Genomic DNA, 17167 nt, shown 5'->3' with positions numbered 1-17167 from the left:
GAAGGTATTAAATTTGATTAGATTGTCTTTATTAAATGAAACCTCAGAGATACATGATGCCACTGGCACCTCTAGAGACCCATAAAAACAAGGCATGATGTCCTCAGTGAGGCATCAATTCAGTGATTTTTCTAATGAGCCTAATTAACATCAAATGAAGTCCTCATTGACTATGCATAGCTGAGTCTTTTTGACCACTACAACTATCAGGCAGATGTCCCCAGTTTCTGTTAGATAACATATGATGGTATCAGAAGGGAGAGATGTCTGGGAGTGACTGCTTCAAATCCCTTTGAGAATGATATAACTGGACTTTCTAAAACAGGATTCCTGAAAGATCTACTTCAGTCCTGTCTGCGTCAGCAATGTCAGATGCTTGGGAGTACTTTCGAAGGGACCATTACAAACATCAGTTATTTTATGGGTCTGGTATGTTGCTGCTCACCATCTCATGCTGTGATTGGGCGGGGCTGTGACGTGTCTGGGGGCCTACAGGCAGGTCCAGAGGCGTGACAGTGGACAACAGGCTAACAGCTGCGTAGCTACATCTGACACAGCAGTAGGTATGCCTATGGCTGCATGGTGCCACATCCTCCCCAGACTGGTACAGGTGGCCATCCACACACATCCTACCACACTTCTGTAGTTACTATCGCATCTTTCTCATACTTCATTAATAAATACTATGCTTTTGTTATGAAACAAACAAAATAAATATTGAATTATGTTACATATGTTATTAATATTTGAATATATAACTACCACTTTATGACAAAAGTTGTGACTTGGATTAGTCTTATTGCAGTAATGGCTGAAAGATGTAATGGCTCAATTTTTTGTATCTACACACCCATACTGTAGGTCCTATAAACGCACGTACGCACACACATTCCTAGATACACATTTAAACTCTTGCACACACACGCACACAGACACACACGCTGATACACAATAATTTCCTCACAGTTATAACATACTTCATCTATGTAACTGCAATAAGTACTGGTTACAAAGCCAACTGCAAATAGATTTACTTTCAACTTAACATTAACCACATACAGCCCTTTCCAGTTAACTTTGTAAATCTACATCATTACGCCAATTTGAGCTAAGCAAGACATCCTCCTCTTCATCTTTCATCTACCTTGGTCACCTTTCTTTCCTCCACACATTGCTCGACCCTCCCTCTCATCCTTTCTCCTCACTTCCATCCTCTTTCTCCATCTTTCCCTCTTAGACGATGGTGGGCTGTGGGGCTGCAATGACCTCCCGCACCGGCCCTTCCTCATGAGCCGGCATGTTGCGGTGTTGCTGCCTGCGCGGTGCATGGCGAGGTGGGAGGGCCAAAGCACAGCACGACACGCCCACTGTCGGCTCGGACAGATCCTCCGCCATTGACCAGCTGTCTGTGGCGGGGTTGTACTTCTGGACCGCAGCCTTATAGCGCTTCTCGGCCTCGTTCCATCCCCCCAGGAGGTACAGCTGCTCCCCGAGGGGCGACAGACCTGCCGTGCTCACCCCCACGGGCAGGGGGGCGGCGTGGCTCCACACCTTGCTCTCCGGGGAGAACACCTCCATGGACAGGACGTCCACGCGCTCGCCGCTGGGCCCCAGCTGGCTGCCGCCCACCACGTACACCTTCCCCCCGAGGATGGAGGAGCAGTGCCAGCCGCGCGGGGTGTCCAGAGCCGCCGCCTCGCTCCACGTGTCGGTCTTAATGTTGTAGCAGGCCACAGAGCGAGAGTAGGCACAGTTGATGTAGCCTCCCGTCACCAGGATGTCGCCCGAGGGCAAGGCTGAGCTGGCGTGGCAGCAGCGTGGCACCTCCATGGGTGTGCGGAGCTGCCAGGCGTTGGCAGAGGGCAGGTAGCTTTCGGTGGTGGCCAGCAGGCCCTCCACGTTGCGGCCACCGATGGCGTACAGGCGCCCGCCAGTGGCCACGAGGCTGAAGTGAGTGCGGCGCTGGCGCATGCTGGCCAGGTGCAGCCAGGTGTTGAAGCGTGGGTCATACCTAGAGAGCGCAGGCACAGACAGGTTTATTATCTTCTATTGTCATATTTTGTGGTCAACTGGCCCTTTAAGACTCAGAAGACCTCATGACTGGAATGTCTTTGTGCACTCACCTGCTGAGGGTGCTGACAGCGTGCTTGGCCTGGTTGCGAGCATCGTTCTGGTCCTCTCCTCCGGCTACATACAGGAAACCGTCCATCACGGCCACACATTGGTTGAAGCTCTTGGCGGGGAGCTGGGACAGGTGGCGCCAGGTGGCCATGCCCTCACGGGGGTCTCTCCATTGTACCTGGGGTGTAGCATTGGTTATCAAAGTCAACACTCTAACACACAGTCACAAAGTACACCTAAAATGGCTCACCTCTCGACTGAGGGCGCGTTCTGTGATGGCGGGGCGCCCCCCGACGGTCAGCAGGGTCGTCTGGGCGCCACGGACCTGCGTGCGGCGGGACTGCAGCGTGTTCTGCTGGTAGGGCAGCAGGTGGTAGTTCATGGCGTCCACAAGCAGGCGGTGACATTGAGAGTCCATCATCATCCTGGCCACAGGCTGCACCTGGCTCACCAGCTCGCTGGCGGGGATCGTCTCGAAACGCACGTGGGAGAGGATCTCAGTGGCGTGCAGCTGGCGCTGAGGGTCAAAGTCCAGCCACTTCATGGCCAACTGTGGCAAGAGATAAAGGAAATGCGGCTATAGTTAGATGGGCTAAATTCACATCTGGTGTAATTTATAAATACTGTACGTTCCTCTTCCTTAACATCCTATGCGAGTCTAAACTTGTGTATTTATAGCTGTGTGATACTGTTTTCAAGGATGGGGGGTTCTCTTCAGATATGAAAAGGGTGAGTGATGTTACTGAGTTGATCTATGTTTGTCACAGCCTTAACAGATGGCCTAAAGCCTGTTTTTAGGTTTGACTGAAAATAGCCAGTGGTTTAGTTCACAGGTCCAGCTGGTCCTGGATGAGCTTCTATGGGCAGTAGGATACAGTAGCAAAGGAGATCATGAGAGATGGTCAAATACAACCAAGGAATGTGGATCTGTTGTCTAGCAACATTAAACAGATGTAAGATGAGCCGTTCAGATCTTAACTGTGGATGTTTGCGCTTGGTCAACATTTCATTGACAGTTAACCAGTGTGTAGATGCTATGGTTAGCTGAGTTGACCTCTGACCTGGAAGGCTGTGATCTCGGAGGGCAGGATGAGGCCGTCATCCTGGAGGAACGCGGAGATCTGCTCCAGGGTCAGCTGCTGGAAGAGCACGGTCTCTGAGAACTGGACGAAGTTCTCCAGGATGAAGCGGCGGGAGGCGTCTCGGACAGGCAGCAGCCCGTAGGCAGCGGCCATGTTCCAGATGTACACACAGGTCTGCACGTTGAGCTCGGCCAGCAGGAAGTCCATACACATCTTGAGCAGTTGTGGGATCTGCAGCGTGGCGGCGGCGGAGACAGTGCAGCCGATGGTGTACAGGGACATGTGGACACGGCCCAAGTAGGCGAAGGTGATCACGTTGGCCAGGCCTGGGGATGGAGGATGGAGCACACAGGTAAACACAAGGATGGATGTGTAGAATATGCCACCGCGGATGCATGGCTGAGCGGTTAGGGAATCAGACTATTAATCAGAAGGTTTCCGGTTCAATTCCCAGCCATGATAAATGATTTTGTGTCCTTGGGCAAGGCACTTCACCCTACTTGCCTCGGGGAGAATGTCCCTGTACTTACTGTAAGTCGCTCTGGATAAGAGCATCTGCTATGTAAATGTAATGGATGGATGGACCATGAAGATGGTCCTCTACTCTCAACTTAGTAACACTGATCATCCCACCCCCAAATATGGTGTCACCTAGGTACAGTATGTGTCTATAAATAACCCTGAGTGACAATACTTTAGTCCAAAGTGATGGGCACAAGGCCTACCTAAAGATGGCTGACACCTGGAGGGTTCATTGTAGGTTAAGACCTACCAAGTGGGGAGAGAGAAGGCAGCTCCAGTCGCTTCATGCCAGGGTCCTTGGCCAGGATCTCTCTGAAGTACTGGCTGATGGAGGAGATGACCAGCTTGTGGACGTCAAAGGCCTTGGTCTTACAGGCCAGCTCCAGGTCAGTCAGGAATCTCTCCTGCCTCATCTTACTCAGCTCCTCCAGGAGTGCGTTCCCGTGCAGGGGACGGGTCAGCTCACTGCCCAGGCCCAAGCCCTTCTCCCCGGGCTTGATGATGGGCGGAGGCAAGGGGATGTACTTGAGGTTGATCTGAGCGATGTCCAAAGCGGCCACCTGCTCAATCTTCTTCACGCCCTCCACAACCACCACCTCGGCACTGCTCACCTCCAACTGGGCAGTCTCCAGTGTCATCTTCTTTTGACGCACTGCCTTCTTCTTAGGGGCCATGGTGTTGAGGTTTAGCCTAACTGGTTACTTTTAACGTCTTCGGAATCAACAGGTTTCTCTTAACCTAACTTAATTTTGGACAAGCACACTGACTTACGTGCTGACTAACCCAAATCAATGTAACTTCCCACACTGACAGTCACACCGAAACACTGAAAGGACAACAGGCAGACTAGATTTTCTAATCTGTTCTGGTTAGGGGGTACGAGACAAACAGGTGTGTGTCGGTCAGTTTCAATGCAGCAGCATACAGCACCTGAAAAAAGAGAAATAAGCACATTAGTATTACAGTCTAAGGTCGGAGATAATTAAAAACGTATTTTTGAAGTGTAGCCTTGTTTCTTATAACAGATTTCATAGCTAAATCAAAAAGGCCCAATTAATTATCAGTACTCTTTTATTTATTTATTTCTCACCCACAGAGCCTGAAAAAGACGGGGGCCAGGGGTATGATTGACATGTGCATGTGTCTGGTGATAGAGGGAGTTCCCTTGCACAAATGGAGTGTCAGGGTCAGATTTAAGCTTCATAGCAGTCATACATACATACGCTTGTACATATATATACACACACACACACACACACACACACACTCACTCACTCACTCACATGCTTACACACAAGCAGTGTTTACCACTGACCATTGGTAATGACATACCAAACATTGATTGAACACTTCCAAACATTGTAAAACTGGTTCATTTAATGCTTTCTTTACATTGCACACTTCTACCACAGCTAAAAACATTCCACTTTCACTAACTATCGGACACACAAGGCAACTCAAGTCACCTTCTAAAAATAAAAATAAGGACACAGTTAACATACCATGTACTCTGTTGCTTGAACCTCTCCCCCCCTTTCCATACACATCCTCAAGAGAATATCCAAGAAAATTGATTTTGCACTTCAATTTCATTTATTTTGTATCAGTTTTTGCTAACAAACATTGAGTGTATGCCTTATAGTTGGTTTTCCTCTGAATATCCAGCCTCTAGTGGATGTCTTGTCTCCTTTTCACAGCCTTCGTTAATCTTTATTGGAATTATTGACCAAAGACTGAAATATAAGTGAACACAATGTTCATGTTCTGTTGGCCTGTGTACTATATGTATCAATGTGTTCAAACTGTGTTTCACTCTGCTGAGGAACAATTCTAGACTGTCTAGATTAGAACATTCTGGAAGCCAAAGGTGACTGTCAAATGACAAGCTGGGTGAGGTTTCTCCCATCACTCAGAACTTGTAAGAGAGAGTATCTCTCCTTTACTCAGCCACAGCTGCAGATGTCAGGTGGCTGAGCGGTGAGGGAGTCGGGCTAGTAATCTGAAGGTTGCCAGTTCGATTCCCAGCCGTGCCAAATGACGTTGTGTCCTTGGGCAAGGCACTTCACCCTACTTGCTTCGGGGAGAATGTCCCTGTACTTACTGTAAGTCTCTCTGGATAAGAGTGTCTGCTAAAAAAAATGACTACATGTAAATGTCAGCTCAGGTGTTTGGATGGTGTGTTTAGATCAGCCCAGGCCGCTGTGCAGAGATGCTGGCGAGTAAGTCACTCTGAGATCTTGTTTCTGTTCAGACAGCTCTTTAAAGCTTACCTACAGTTTATGACGGAGGGATATGTGGTTCACTTCACACCAGTTCAATGTTGTGTGTTGTGCTGTTGTTGTGTTTCTGGACAACATGTAATGTAACTGTTTTTATCTGCCTATGGTTATCAGTGTATGGGATAAAACTATATCTTCGCCAACATTCTGCCAGAGAGATTATTAAGGGCAAATGTGCCATGTCAAGGTTATTTTCATGTGACTGAATCAGGGAGTCACATTGCCAGACACAATGCCATCCACGGACTATCTGCAGGCTCTTGGTGAACAGGGGTCAGATGGCTGAGCGGTTCGGTAATCGGGCTTTTAATCAGAAGGTTGCCGGTTCGATTCAAGCCGTGGAAAATTAAGTTGTGTCCTTGGGCAAAGCAGATCACCCTACTTGCCTCGGGGGGAATGTCCCTGTGCTTACTGTAAGTTGCTCTGGATAAGAGCGTGGATAAGACTAAATGTAACAGAACTATCGGTCTGGTCCTACTGATGACAGTTATAGCACAAAATACTCTTCTGAATTTAAAAAGACTAGGCTCTTGAAAACATAATGCAGCATCTCTGCTCAACTTGTTTACATTTCTGGCAGGGATGCTTTACTCATCATCTTTTGCTGTCTTCACATGGGTGCTGAATGATCACTTTGCCCTGTCGTTCCATAGGCTCCCAGCGAGGCAGTGTCAATAACGCTTAGCACTGGCGGTTTGTGGTCGTTGGTGTTTCTCCGCTGTTTGGGGTGTTGCGACATCTTACTAGGTGGCCGTAACAAAAACCTCACTCACCCAACAGCCTCCAACCTCCAGTTTCAGCTCTATCTCATCTCATGTGACAGCAACAACAGCTGCTGTCGCCTCTGTCCATGTGTGGAAAAGGCCCTGTCACAAGATTCCCAGTTCAATGGAGAGAGGCTATTTTAAACCCCAAGTTCAGGGACAAGGATAGGGAGACGGAGGAGAAAGAACTGTGGCACATGTATGCAAAAAACCATACACAGGATTTGCGGCGTGGTCAGTGGTTTATAACCTAAGGGTTGTGGCTTTTTTATACTAAACAAATAACATGACAATTTGAGAGAATTTTGTTTTAGAAAAACATCAAACAAATGCAGTGAAGAGCCTCAAGGATAGAAAGCTGAGGGGGGCTTGGTGGAATGAATGCCATTTGAAGCAAGTAAATGGGAGTGACAGGTCTGGAGAGTTGGCGAGGTGGTGGACAAACAAACCTGCAGCTCGAGAGAACAACAGTATTCCTGGGCTCCACCATCAGCTGCTGTTGTTTACCATTGTTGATTTAACTGCTTGACCTGGCGTTGCATAGCAGTCCACCCTCCCTCACATACACACATCCTGCATCCTCCCCTCCATAAATTCCTTTGCCTATCTCCTGAGAGTATAAATAGATACATAGCAAAATGGAGATGGTGTGTGTGTGTGTGTGTGTGTTAGGGTGTGTGTGTGTGTGTGTGTGGGGGGGGGGGGTCTGGTGGCTAGAGAGAAGACCACCTCCAGGGTACAGGCACTATCACTACCATCATGAATACCAATGGCGACTACCAATCTTAATTTCCACTCGTAGTTTCATCAGTCTCTGTGATTTAAATTAAGACATGTTAGATGTCTGTATGTGTTGGTGTGTTTGTTCTGCAGCGAAGGTATATAATCAAAATGTGAAAGAACATTGACGTGTGAATATGGTTTACACAGACAAAAATGCAACTTTTAAAATCCTATTGGCTGATGTTAGTAGTAAATGCAAGTATGTTACACATATTTCAAACATACAACAAAGTAATATAAACCTCTTAGGGAATGATTTATACTGATGTTTTTATGCTTGCATTTTTATCTAGGCTTCCAAGAATGTATGAAGTTTAAAACGTTCTAATGGCAAACTTGCTCTGTATGTTCTTTTAGATCAAAACTAAATCTGCATGTCCTTTTCTCACAAAACGGACATGACGACTAACAGGCATACAAGCAGAATAAGAAAAGCACAGGCAATGCTTTACCTCTCTCTTCGCTAACTTCTGCTCGCAATCTTCTTTCTTCCTTATCTTTTCTGAGTTTCTCTCTCTTGGCTTCCTTCTGTGTTGTTGATGTATCTCTTGCAGGTTGCTTTCGCTCTCTTCTTCCTCCTTTCTCTCTCCCTCTGTCCCTCTGTTCTCTGACTGTCAGTGTGCTCTTGTGGCTAGTGTTGAAGAAAGCCATGGGTCCCAACAAGGGCTATGAATGTGACACCCACCCCCTGCCCCCCATCCCTCTGCCCTCACCAATCCATTCCTGATTTCCAACATCCATGTCTCCACCTACAGCACCAAATACAGAAACCCCCTCACTCCCTCCCTCCCCCACCAGAAATACTCCATATGAGGCCTGCCTGCACTTTGAGTACTCTATCCCTTCCTGCTAGAACTGCACTGAGCAGACTGGAGAGGCGCTATTTGCTCTGTTGCTGTGTTCCAATATCCTGTGGTCAACTTTCTGTCATTGAATGTTTGTCTCCATCTGTGGTCTCGTGTTTCTGTGTGTGAGTTTTTTTTAACTTGAAAACCAACCATGGCAACAATGAAAGTATGCTAATTCATATTGTCGAATATAAGAGTGTGATTTCATATGAATTGCATATGGTACCATAGTTGACACAACAAATACAGTACATATACAATACATATACAAATTTCATGAAGACTTTTAATGTTATTATAACTAAAAAGATGACACCTGTCTTAAATATAAATCTTCTCGTCATAAACATAATCCTTTGTCAGCTGTTCTGTGACGTAGTTCCGTCATTCTCCATGTCCATTGCAGGCTAAAGCAGAGGTAGACAAGAAAAGGGCCGACCTATTCCTGCATAGATGAAGCAGTTTCCGGGAACAGGGTACCAGTAATAAATATGGCGGAGGAGCTGCGGGAAGCGGTGGAGAGACTTCAGTCTCGGCTATTGGAGAACCTGGACTCTCGTAAGGTAATATTCGAACGGCCCGGGATGGAACAACACAAAAATGTTTGGAACGGCTCGCGACTTCACTAGTAACGGTGATTTCAGGCCAAGTATGTCGCGTGGCAGGTGGTTTCGTGAATATAGCTACTGCTTTTTTAAGATCACGTCACGGAAATGTGGCTTATATACATTGCAAGACGACTGTTATAACAGAAGTTTAAATTCCCGGCCATAGTCAGTGATCACCTGCCAAGTCCCTTGAGCAATCTCCTCGACATAATGGAAACATTATAGCTTCTCATTCCAAGTTGGCTACAGTGCAGCCTGTCCGCTAGCTAGCTAATGTTGCAGAAATGACAACCACAGCGATTCTAAAAGCACGACCGAGTGACATCAACAGCAGCTAGCTAGCCTAGGCCTCGGTTAATATTGTCGCACAGTCGACTGAACAGTGGGCCTATGTGTCTGTCCAAGTTTATGTAATGTATTTGTGTTGTTCACACTCATGCTAACTATCAAGCTACGTGCCTGGTGAAATGAGGGCATTTCACTGTGTTGTATTGAACAAAGCAATCGCCGTTTTACACCAAGTAGCAGTACATTTCTCAGTTGATCAACAATAAACACGACCCCCTCTTCAGATACGGGTAGCCCTAGAGTTCATCACACAGGCCACGACAACGGATAATCTTGATGTAACTGAAGCCATGTCAGTGTGACGTTTAGATGTTAAGGCCCGTGTATTGTTTTACACTACTAATGAATTGAACACGAATGACATTCGAAGCACTATACACCCCTACTGAGATATGGGCTTTGGCTATGTGCACAATCCACCAAGTCTTCATATTTGTGCAGTTTTGTCATAGTATACAACCAAGTTGTTTTTGTGCTTGTGAGCAGAACCAGTGTCTAAGTGTCTATTCAGCTCTAAACTGAGAAAACCAGTAAATTTTTGCAGAGAAGTAGTAGGAGGGGGGGGGGGGGGGGAGGAGGAAACACGCAGAGAGAAATGATTCCTGCACTATTGTGTAGTTGCTCATCACTTTCTGTTTCATCAACATTTTGAAATCACTGTTCATAACACATGATCCTCCCCTCCAGCTGATGAAGACCCTCCGAAGACTGGGGGAGCTTCCTATGACTGTGGATATCCTGGTGGTAAGATTGGGATTCTTATGCTTGGGAGCAATATGTACTGGATGTAATGTCAATGGTATGTGGTATGGAGACAATGGTAATGATTCCATAATTGCATTGTGGTGCTGTCGTTTTTGAACTTGTGTCGTTCATTTCATTGTGAGCTTTGAGCTTCTGTTCAAGGTATTTCCAACTCTCATTGTACAAATTACGGTAAATGCATTGTTAATTTGTGTATTGTGCTAGGTGTGCCGCAACCAACTAACTAGATTCAGGCGATCTATTAAACACATTGCAAACTGAAGACATTGCTACATATCTGCAGTTGTTTAGACTTGTCAAGTAAACATGGACATGCAGGTGAAGCCTCCTTTTTTGTATTGTATATGTATTAAGTTTTTTGGGCTTATACAGGAAACTGGAGTTGGAAAAACTGTGAATTCCCTGAGGAAACATGACCAGGCTGGTGATGTAGCAAAAACTCTGGTGGCCAAATGGAAGAAACTGGTTCCACAGGCTACAGACAGGTAGGATACCTGCTTACTGTTGGATCAAGGAACTAAAGGAGTGTGGTATGGAATGATGGACAAAATATCCTGTTGGCCACACATGAACGGCATGATTAAGTAATCTGTCTATCCTCAGTGCTAACGTGATCCTCTTCTTCCTCACAGACCCAGTAACACCAAAGAAGCTCGGACACATGGCCACTCTCGCAGTGACATAGGAAGCGACGGGAGCCGCAAGCGAGCTCGCGATCCGTCCCCAGAGCAGGCGCCTCATGAAGGAGAGGAAGAGGAGGAAGAGGAGGAGGAGGAGAGAGGCTACAATACCAACTACTCCCCATCTCCACCCCGACACCATTACAGCCCCCCTCAGCTATCCCATGGGGGGGGCCAGAGAGGGGGGTACCAGTCCGAGGGCTACGAGAGCCCTACCGAAGAGGACCCTGAGCTTGAGCCCAGCCCTCCTCCTCGTAAAGAGACACGACACATTAAACCTCACAAAGAAACGAGCAGGAACCACCATGCTGGCGGTTCCCATGGCGATCGGGACGAAGAGAGGCGACATCGTCATGTTCAGATGGGTGCAGGTGGAAGTGGAGGAGGCGCTGGCCGCAGTGAAGGCAGAAAGCGAAGCGCGGAGCGGGAGGCACAGCCCAGCGACGTTCACAAGGCCTCAAAGCACAGTCGCCACTCCACCCCACATGACAGCAGGAAGGAGAAGAAAGGAGGAAGTGATGGTGAGTCGGCCGGACTGCTGAGTCATTGTGATCACCCATCTCTGTGAGACTCTGTAAATCTGTGACTTTTTAAACAGTATGCAGTGTTCAGATTCTCTACGGGTTCTGTACCGCTATGTTACCATTGCATAACTCATGGTAAAAAATGGATTGTGCCCCCATTTATTGTATCCCATAAAATGTCTGTGTAACCAGGGAGACCGCGGGAGCACAGGGACCCACTGGTGGCAGAGGAAGAGAATGAGGAGCAGTTTGATGCCCCGACCATGTCATTTGAGTCCTTCCTCACGTACGATGCCCCTACGCCTACAAAGAAGAAAAAGAAGCCCCCTAGTAGCAGCCGGCCACCACACGCCTCAACGCTGACGCCAGTCCCCGTGTCCTCCTCCTCCTCTTCCTCATCCAAACCCAGCAAGGCCAATGGGTCCCGCAGTAAGAGGCCCGAGCCCAGCCCATCTCCAATGGCATTAACCCCAGTACCAGAGAAACGACGAAAGGTAAGAACATACTTGTTATCTCCATCGTTGTTGACAATCAGTTGTTGTCCTCTTTGTCAATCGAGCACTCGGGTGCTCTTGGGTTAAGACTTTTTTTTCTGTCTGCGTTGTGAATGTCCAGGTGGTCGAGGTTGTGGCCGCCCTGCCGGACATCACTCTGCCGGCCATCAAGCCTAACTACCGACCCCTTCCTTCCATCGACCTCCTCACACCCCTGTCCCCACAGAGGCGCAAAGGTGGGCTTGCTCTTTGACACTCTCAGCTCAGTTTTATGAAGTTACAGTATGCAACCTTTGCAAGTTTTGTTTTTGGGGATGCTATTTTACCATTTAGTCCCAATGGTTGCCAACTTGGTCCAAATTGATCTTCCTCCTCTCCCATAGTTCCTGTGTCAAATGACGAGGAGGATGCTGGCTTCACTGGGAGACGTTTCAATTCTAAGATGGTGGTCTACTCCGGCTCCAAGACAGCTTATCTACCCAAGATGATGAGTCTGTATGACCAGTGCATCAGAGTGCTGCAAAACAACATAGACTGTAAGTATTTAATGTTGACACACACACACACGGAGTATATAAGTGCATAATGACGTCCTCTGTTTCTCCAGCGATTGATGAGGTGGGAGGTGTGCCCTTTGAGATTCTGGAGCCAGTCCTGGAGCGTTGTACTCCTGAACAGCTGTACCGCATAGAGGAGTGCAATCAGGTAACACACACAATCACACACACACACACACACACACACAATCACATACACACACACACAGGGAGCCAATCTATACTGAACAGTTGAATATCTTCCAAACTCATCTTGGTTTGGATATTGAACGAATGAAGAATGGTACATGAATACTGTTGAAAGCTTCATGAAGTGCATCCAAAATAGTATGTATCTCTCGCTGTTCTCTCTCTCAGTGCTTCATGGAGGACTCCGATGAGTTGTGGATGCGTCACTGTCAGCGGGACTTCAAACGAGCGGCGCCCCAGGAATACGAGTCATGGCGGGAGATGTACCTGCGCCTCCACGATGAGCGTGAGGAACGCTTGCGGATGCTGACGCAGAACATCAGCTCCGCCCATGCCAACAAACCCAAAGGTGGCATTTAAACAGTGTTTTTGTTTGAAACCGGAACGCATCCAATTGTGTGTCCTGTGCACTTGGGCTGCTGATTGCTATAACAAATTAATGTTAATTGATTGTTGTCATGGCCTTGCCCTTTAGGACGACAGGTGAAGATGGCATTTGTAAACTCGGTCGCCAAACCGCCGCGCGATGTCCGGCGGCGACAGGAAAAGTTTGGCACCACCAGTTCCTCCACAGCCAGCTCCACTGCTGCAGCTGCCCCAATCAAGTGAGTCCTCATGGGGGCGTGAGACTGTCATGCTCAACACTGTTTAACCTGCAATGTATTCTACCCCGATCTACTTCTGTGTTTCAGGATCAGGCCTGCTGCATTGTACAGTTCTCACTCTACTGATCCCCCAAGTTCCTCCTCCTCCCACTACAGCCCCCCCCAGGCTTCCCGCTCCTCAGGATCCAGTGGAGGGGGTGCAAACACACAGAAAGACAAGACACAAGTCAAAAGTGAGTATCGAGGAAGCTGTGTTTCGAGAAAGAGAAAAGAAAGAAAAAAACACTTCCTTTGAGATTTTGTGTCCTCTTCTGCTGTTAATTTTCTTGCCTTTTCTTTTTTACAGAAATTGCCCCTATGATGGCCAAAACTATCAAAGCTTTCAAAAACAGATTCTCCCGCCGATAGGTTTAGAGACTGAATGTAATGTATGGAGTGAGTGAGAGGAAAGGAAGAGAGATTGTAGGAGCCAAGCTCTTTTTTTTATTCAAGGAAATATGGGAGTTTATCAGACCCCTGTTTAATGCTATACAAATGCGATACTTGATGTTTTTCATCATTTTAGTTTATATTTAACACACACACACATACATTTTCCTTTTGTCACACGGGCATACACACACAAAGAAAAAGCAAACATTGCAAAAGGAAAAAATTGTAATTTGTTACAAGTTCATATGTGCATCTGCAACAAACACTACAGTGAGACTCTTGCAGAGATATGTTTTTATGGTACGCATCACATATGAGGACATAAACAATGTAATATTTGTGCTGCTGTCCCTGACAGCTTTCAAAAAACGTGTACATGTACAATCCCTAATAGGCTTATTTTACTCCAGGGCATCCGCAACATGTATTCCTGCTGTGTTCTGTGCTGAACGACATGTGCATCCCTACTTTTATCTGGTTCACTGTGATGACTGAGAAGCGCAGGGAGAGGAAAACACAAAAAGGGAGAGAAGGGAGTGAGGAAGATATATTGATAGGACCCTGCAGCCTCACTCAATGATGTATTTATTTTCAACTTGGGGACCTGGATCCCCTGAACTTTCTGGACCCAAATGAAAGTGGATCAAAATAGTAATTTTAATAGATTTTAATAAATGTTATATGGACATTTTTAATAAAAATTGACTTTTTGCCCATGATAAGATCCTTACTGTGTCTTGTTTATTTCCGTATTGTTTCTATTCAGTTTGTGTTGATTGTATGGCAAACATTTAAATTGAAACATTCAAATTACTCTGTAAAAAACCCTAGTTAAAATCAAAACCTATTTGCACAGTTTAATTTCGTCACGTCAATTTTTTTGCAACTATGAGCTGGCCATTTTGGTCTATTTGTCTTATTTTGCGATAGGCTGTGCTGGTTAAAGGTCAGACCAATCGCAGCGCACGTCGATGCCGTGCCTCCGATGGTCCTTTCTGATTGGTTCTGGCTCACATGACTTTCTCTTCTTCCTGCTCTCCAAACATGTTTTGAAGAAGTTAAAATAGCTGTGCTCACTTGGCAGCGTCCTGGCAGGGGTCTTACTACCTACTTGTGGGATAGACAGCTTCATATTAATCTAGCCTAGTCTTGTTTAGTGTCTGCGATGTCCGGCCACGGTCATAGTCACGGTGGTGGTGGGAATGGCTGCGGCTGTGAAGGGGAGCACGAGCCCGCGGAGAGGGGCCTGGAGTACGCACTATATCAACGCATTGACATCGAGAAACTGCAGTGTCTCAACGAGAGCAGAGATGGGGATGGGAAACTCGTTTTCAAACCTTGGGATCAGCGGACGGACCGTGAAAAGGTAGCAGTACCGTGTCTTCCACTGAATTCCGCTGCAACTTGTTCATGCCAGCTCATATTTGTGCAACAGCGGCACAGAGACCAGAATACCCTTCCGAATAAAACCAGTCCGTGTAGATTCAGAGACAGACTCTTCATTACTTGACATACTGCTGAAGCTGTACATTTAGTCGTCAATAAAGTATTACTTGCACATCTCAATATTAATGTATAATCGTTCACCTGTATGCTGACATGCAGTGTATGGAGCGATGTAGTTGACAGCAAGGTGACGCCCTGACTAAGCTTACTTTCATCGCAGCTAGTGTCAGGTGTCCCAGTGTAGCATAGCGAAATGATATTGAACTGCATTGAAATCGACTCCTTCTTACTTTCTGTCTTCAGTTTGTGGAGAGTGATGCTGACGAGGAACTCCTGTTCAACATACCGTAAGGACATGATCCGCTTGAATGCTGCTCCTAATTCACATAAACAGTACACTGTCTTCTCATCACCCGAATTCTCATAAACTGTCTTATTCACCAACTTCAACTAATTAGACTTTTCTCAGGTTTACTGGCAGTGTCAAACTGAAAGGCATCATAATTGCTGGTGAAGATGATGATTCACACCCTGCAGAAATAAGACTGTGAGTGACCATAGCGGGCTATTCTGGATGTAAAACCACCTAGTACTGTACTGCGTGTAATGTGAGAGGGGAAAACCTGTGCCTTAGTCCCAACTGGGATTGATTGCCTGTGTCTGGAATAGAGCTATATTTCGTTCCATATAGTGGTGTCGTTTTGTGGATTGGTGTTTATTGCATGTTGTTGTTGATGTTGTTTAAGTTACAAGAACATTCCCCAAATGTCCTTTGATGACACGGGCAGAGAGCCAGAGCAAGCTTTCCGCCTCAACAGGGACCCGCTTGCAGAGCTAGAGTACCCCACCAAGTGAGTACCTTATCTATCACCTCAACGCTGCTGTGAACCTGACACTGACCTCCTATCTGCCCTTCACACACTGTATAGGATACTGCCATCAGCACACACCTAGTAAAACCTAGTCAGTGATTTCTCCAAGTAGTTCACTTGTAATATTTTTCAGGATTGCCCGTTTCTCCAATGTGGAACATCTGTCTATCCATATATCAAAGAACTTTGGTTCAGAGTCCACCAGGGTCTTCTACATAGGGCTAAGAGGAGAGTACACAGAGGTGAGTGAAATGACATGCTCAGTCTACAAGTGTACTGTCTCTTAACCTCTGACGGAACACTCAATACTCTCTCACCCTTGCTCTCTTTCAGGCTCACAGACACGAAGTCACCATCTGCACCTACGAGGCCTCTGCGAACCCTGCTGACCACAAAGTTGAATCTCTCATCCCACAAACCAATTTCATATCCTGAACAATGGAAGGTGGAGAGATATGGAGCCATGGAGGAGATATGTGAGACTCACACTGTCTGACACGGGTTAAAGAAATGTTTGGCTGTGCATGGTGCACAGGGCGGGTAAACAGTGAGTTACTCAATGCCTGGTTTGGGTATGGCTACGGGTGTGTATGTTTGACACTGGATATCTGATGGTTTCTCCTCCGGATGTGCCTAGTTTGCTTCCTCTTTGTTTATATCAATAAAAATAATGGGTGACAGACTTGTCTTTGTTTGGTAAATTAAAACACATCTTATACATATTAGTGTTAAAGCTAACAAAGCAGGTACCCTTAGAGTGTGTGTTCAGTGTGTTGCTCATAGGCTGCACCTGAACTCTTTGTGCTGCCTAGTGGTGTGTTGAACTTGTCATTAAAAACAAGCTGACATGCAAGTATAATATTTTCTCGATTGCTTGCATTCTGTCTTCTTTCCTCCTCCTACCTTTTTGTATCAACATCTGATGAGAGGGTTTGATTCTCCTCTTCGGCCCACTGCTTCCAGTTTTGAAAGTGAGGGAAAAGAGAGGAAGCAAAAAACAGAGCTATTGAGATCAAACCTTGGAATGACTCCAAGGTCCCCTGCAATGCTGTTTTCTATCTGAACACACAATTATATATTTGGTCCACAGCAGCTTGGCTGAAATCAAGTTTTCCATTAGATTATATTTACTTCATATATTCTGAGCGGACTTGGGAACATCTAAGTTTGTCATGACCTTTTTCCTTTACAGGGCTATTAATGATTTATTTTCATTACCGATGTAGTGTCACACTGCGGTCTGCGACA

At 46.4% G+C, this 17167-nt stretch overlaps 3 protein-coding genes across 3 annotated transcripts; 2 read left to right on the top strand and 1 right to left on the bottom strand.

Annotated features, from left to right (window-relative positions):
- Positions 1–7: 7 nt before the first annotated feature.
- klhl43 (kelch-like family member 43) lies at positions 8–8188 on the bottom strand. Its single transcript, XM_067256516.1, has 6 exons — positions 8004–8188; positions 3976–4655; positions 3183–3529; positions 2372–2671; positions 2124–2299; positions 8–2011 (listed from the first exon to the last, which is right to left on the bottom strand). The coding sequence occupies exons 2-6, from the start codon at positions 4397–4399 to the stop codon at positions 1234–1236; spliced, it is 2025 nt and encodes a 674-aa protein (XP_067112617.1). The 5' UTR covers positions 4400–4655; positions 8004–8188; the 3' UTR covers positions 8–1233.
- Positions 8189–8854: 666 nt separating this feature from the next.
- On the top strand, positions 8855–14318 carry eloa (elongin A). The gene is made up of 12 exons (XM_067256512.1): positions 8855–8962; positions 10043–10099; positions 10493–10605; positions 10753–11321; positions 11517–11818; positions 11940–12054; positions 12202–12354; positions 12426–12523; positions 12733–12913; positions 13040–13169; positions 13257–13402; positions 13516–14318. Exons 1-12 carry the CDS (start codon positions 8891–8893, stop codon positions 13575–13577), a joined length of 1998 nt encoding a protein of 665 aa, XP_067112613.1. The 5' UTR covers positions 8855–8890; the 3' UTR covers positions 13578–14318.
- A 310-nt stretch (positions 14319–14628) lies between these two features.
- Positions 14629–16599, top strand: pithd1 (PITH (C-terminal proteasome-interacting domain of thioredoxin-like) domain containing 1). Its single transcript, XM_067256025.1, has 6 exons — positions 14629–14967; positions 15351–15394; positions 15517–15594; positions 15794–15898; positions 16053–16161; positions 16253–16599. Exons 1-6 carry the CDS (start codon positions 14767–14769, stop codon positions 16352–16354), a joined length of 639 nt encoding a protein of 212 aa, XP_067112126.1. The 5' UTR covers positions 14629–14766; the 3' UTR covers positions 16355–16599.
- Positions 16600–17167: the final 568 nt, after the last annotated feature.

Source organism: Osmerus mordax, chromosome 18, assembly GCF_038355195.1.
Source record: "Osmerus mordax isolate fOsmMor3 chromosome 18, fOsmMor3.pri, whole genome shotgun sequence".
Taxonomy (NCBI): domain Eukaryota; kingdom Metazoa; phylum Chordata; class Actinopteri; order Osmeriformes; family Osmeridae; genus Osmerus; species Osmerus mordax.
Note: the sequence above shows the minus strand (reverse complement) of the source record. Positions and strands in the feature narration are given on the sequence as shown.

What these genes read in the sequence shown, in the direction of transcription:
- pithd1 (XM_067256025.1), top strand. Translation starts at nt 14,767, where the DNA reads ATGTCCGGCCACGGTCATAGTCACGGTGGTGGTGGGAATGGCTGCGGC. An exon ending in CACCCTGCAGAAATAAGACT is followed by an intron (nt 15,595 to 15,793) that starts GTGAGTGACCAT and finishes ATGTTGTTTAAG; the next exon opens with TTACAAGAACATTCCCCAAA. An exon ending in TAAGAGGAGAGTACACAGAG is followed by an intron (nt 16,162 to 16,252) that starts GTGAGTGAAATG and finishes GCTCTCTTTCAG; the next exon opens with GCTCACAGACACGAAGTCAC.
- klhl43 (XM_067256516.1), bottom strand. Translation starts at nt 4,399, where the DNA reads ATGGCCCCTAAGAAGAAGGCAGTGCGTCAAAAGAAGATGACACTGGAG. An exon ending in GCCTTCTCTCTCCCCACTTG is followed by an intron (nt 3,530 to 3,975) that starts GTAGGTCTTAAC and finishes CTCCATCCCCAG; the next exon opens with GCCTGGCCAACGTGATCACC. An exon ending in CCGAGATCACAGCCTTCCAG is followed by an intron (nt 2,672 to 3,182) that starts GTCAGAGGTCAA and finishes CTCTTGCCACAG; the next exon opens with TTGGCCATGAAGTGGCTGGA.
- eloa (XM_067256512.1), top strand. Translation starts at nt 8,891, where the DNA reads ATGGCGGAGGAGCTGCGGGAAGCGGTGGAGAGACTTCAGTCTCGGCTA. An exon ending in GCTGCAAAACAACATAGACT is followed by an intron (nt 12,355 to 12,425) that starts GTAAGTATTTAA and finishes CTGTTTCTCCAG; the next exon opens with CGATTGATGAGGTGGGAGGT. An exon ending in CCATGCCAACAAACCCAAAG is followed by an intron (nt 12,914 to 13,039) that starts GTGGCATTTAAA and finishes CTTGCCCTTTAG; the next exon opens with GACGACAGGTGAAGATGGCA.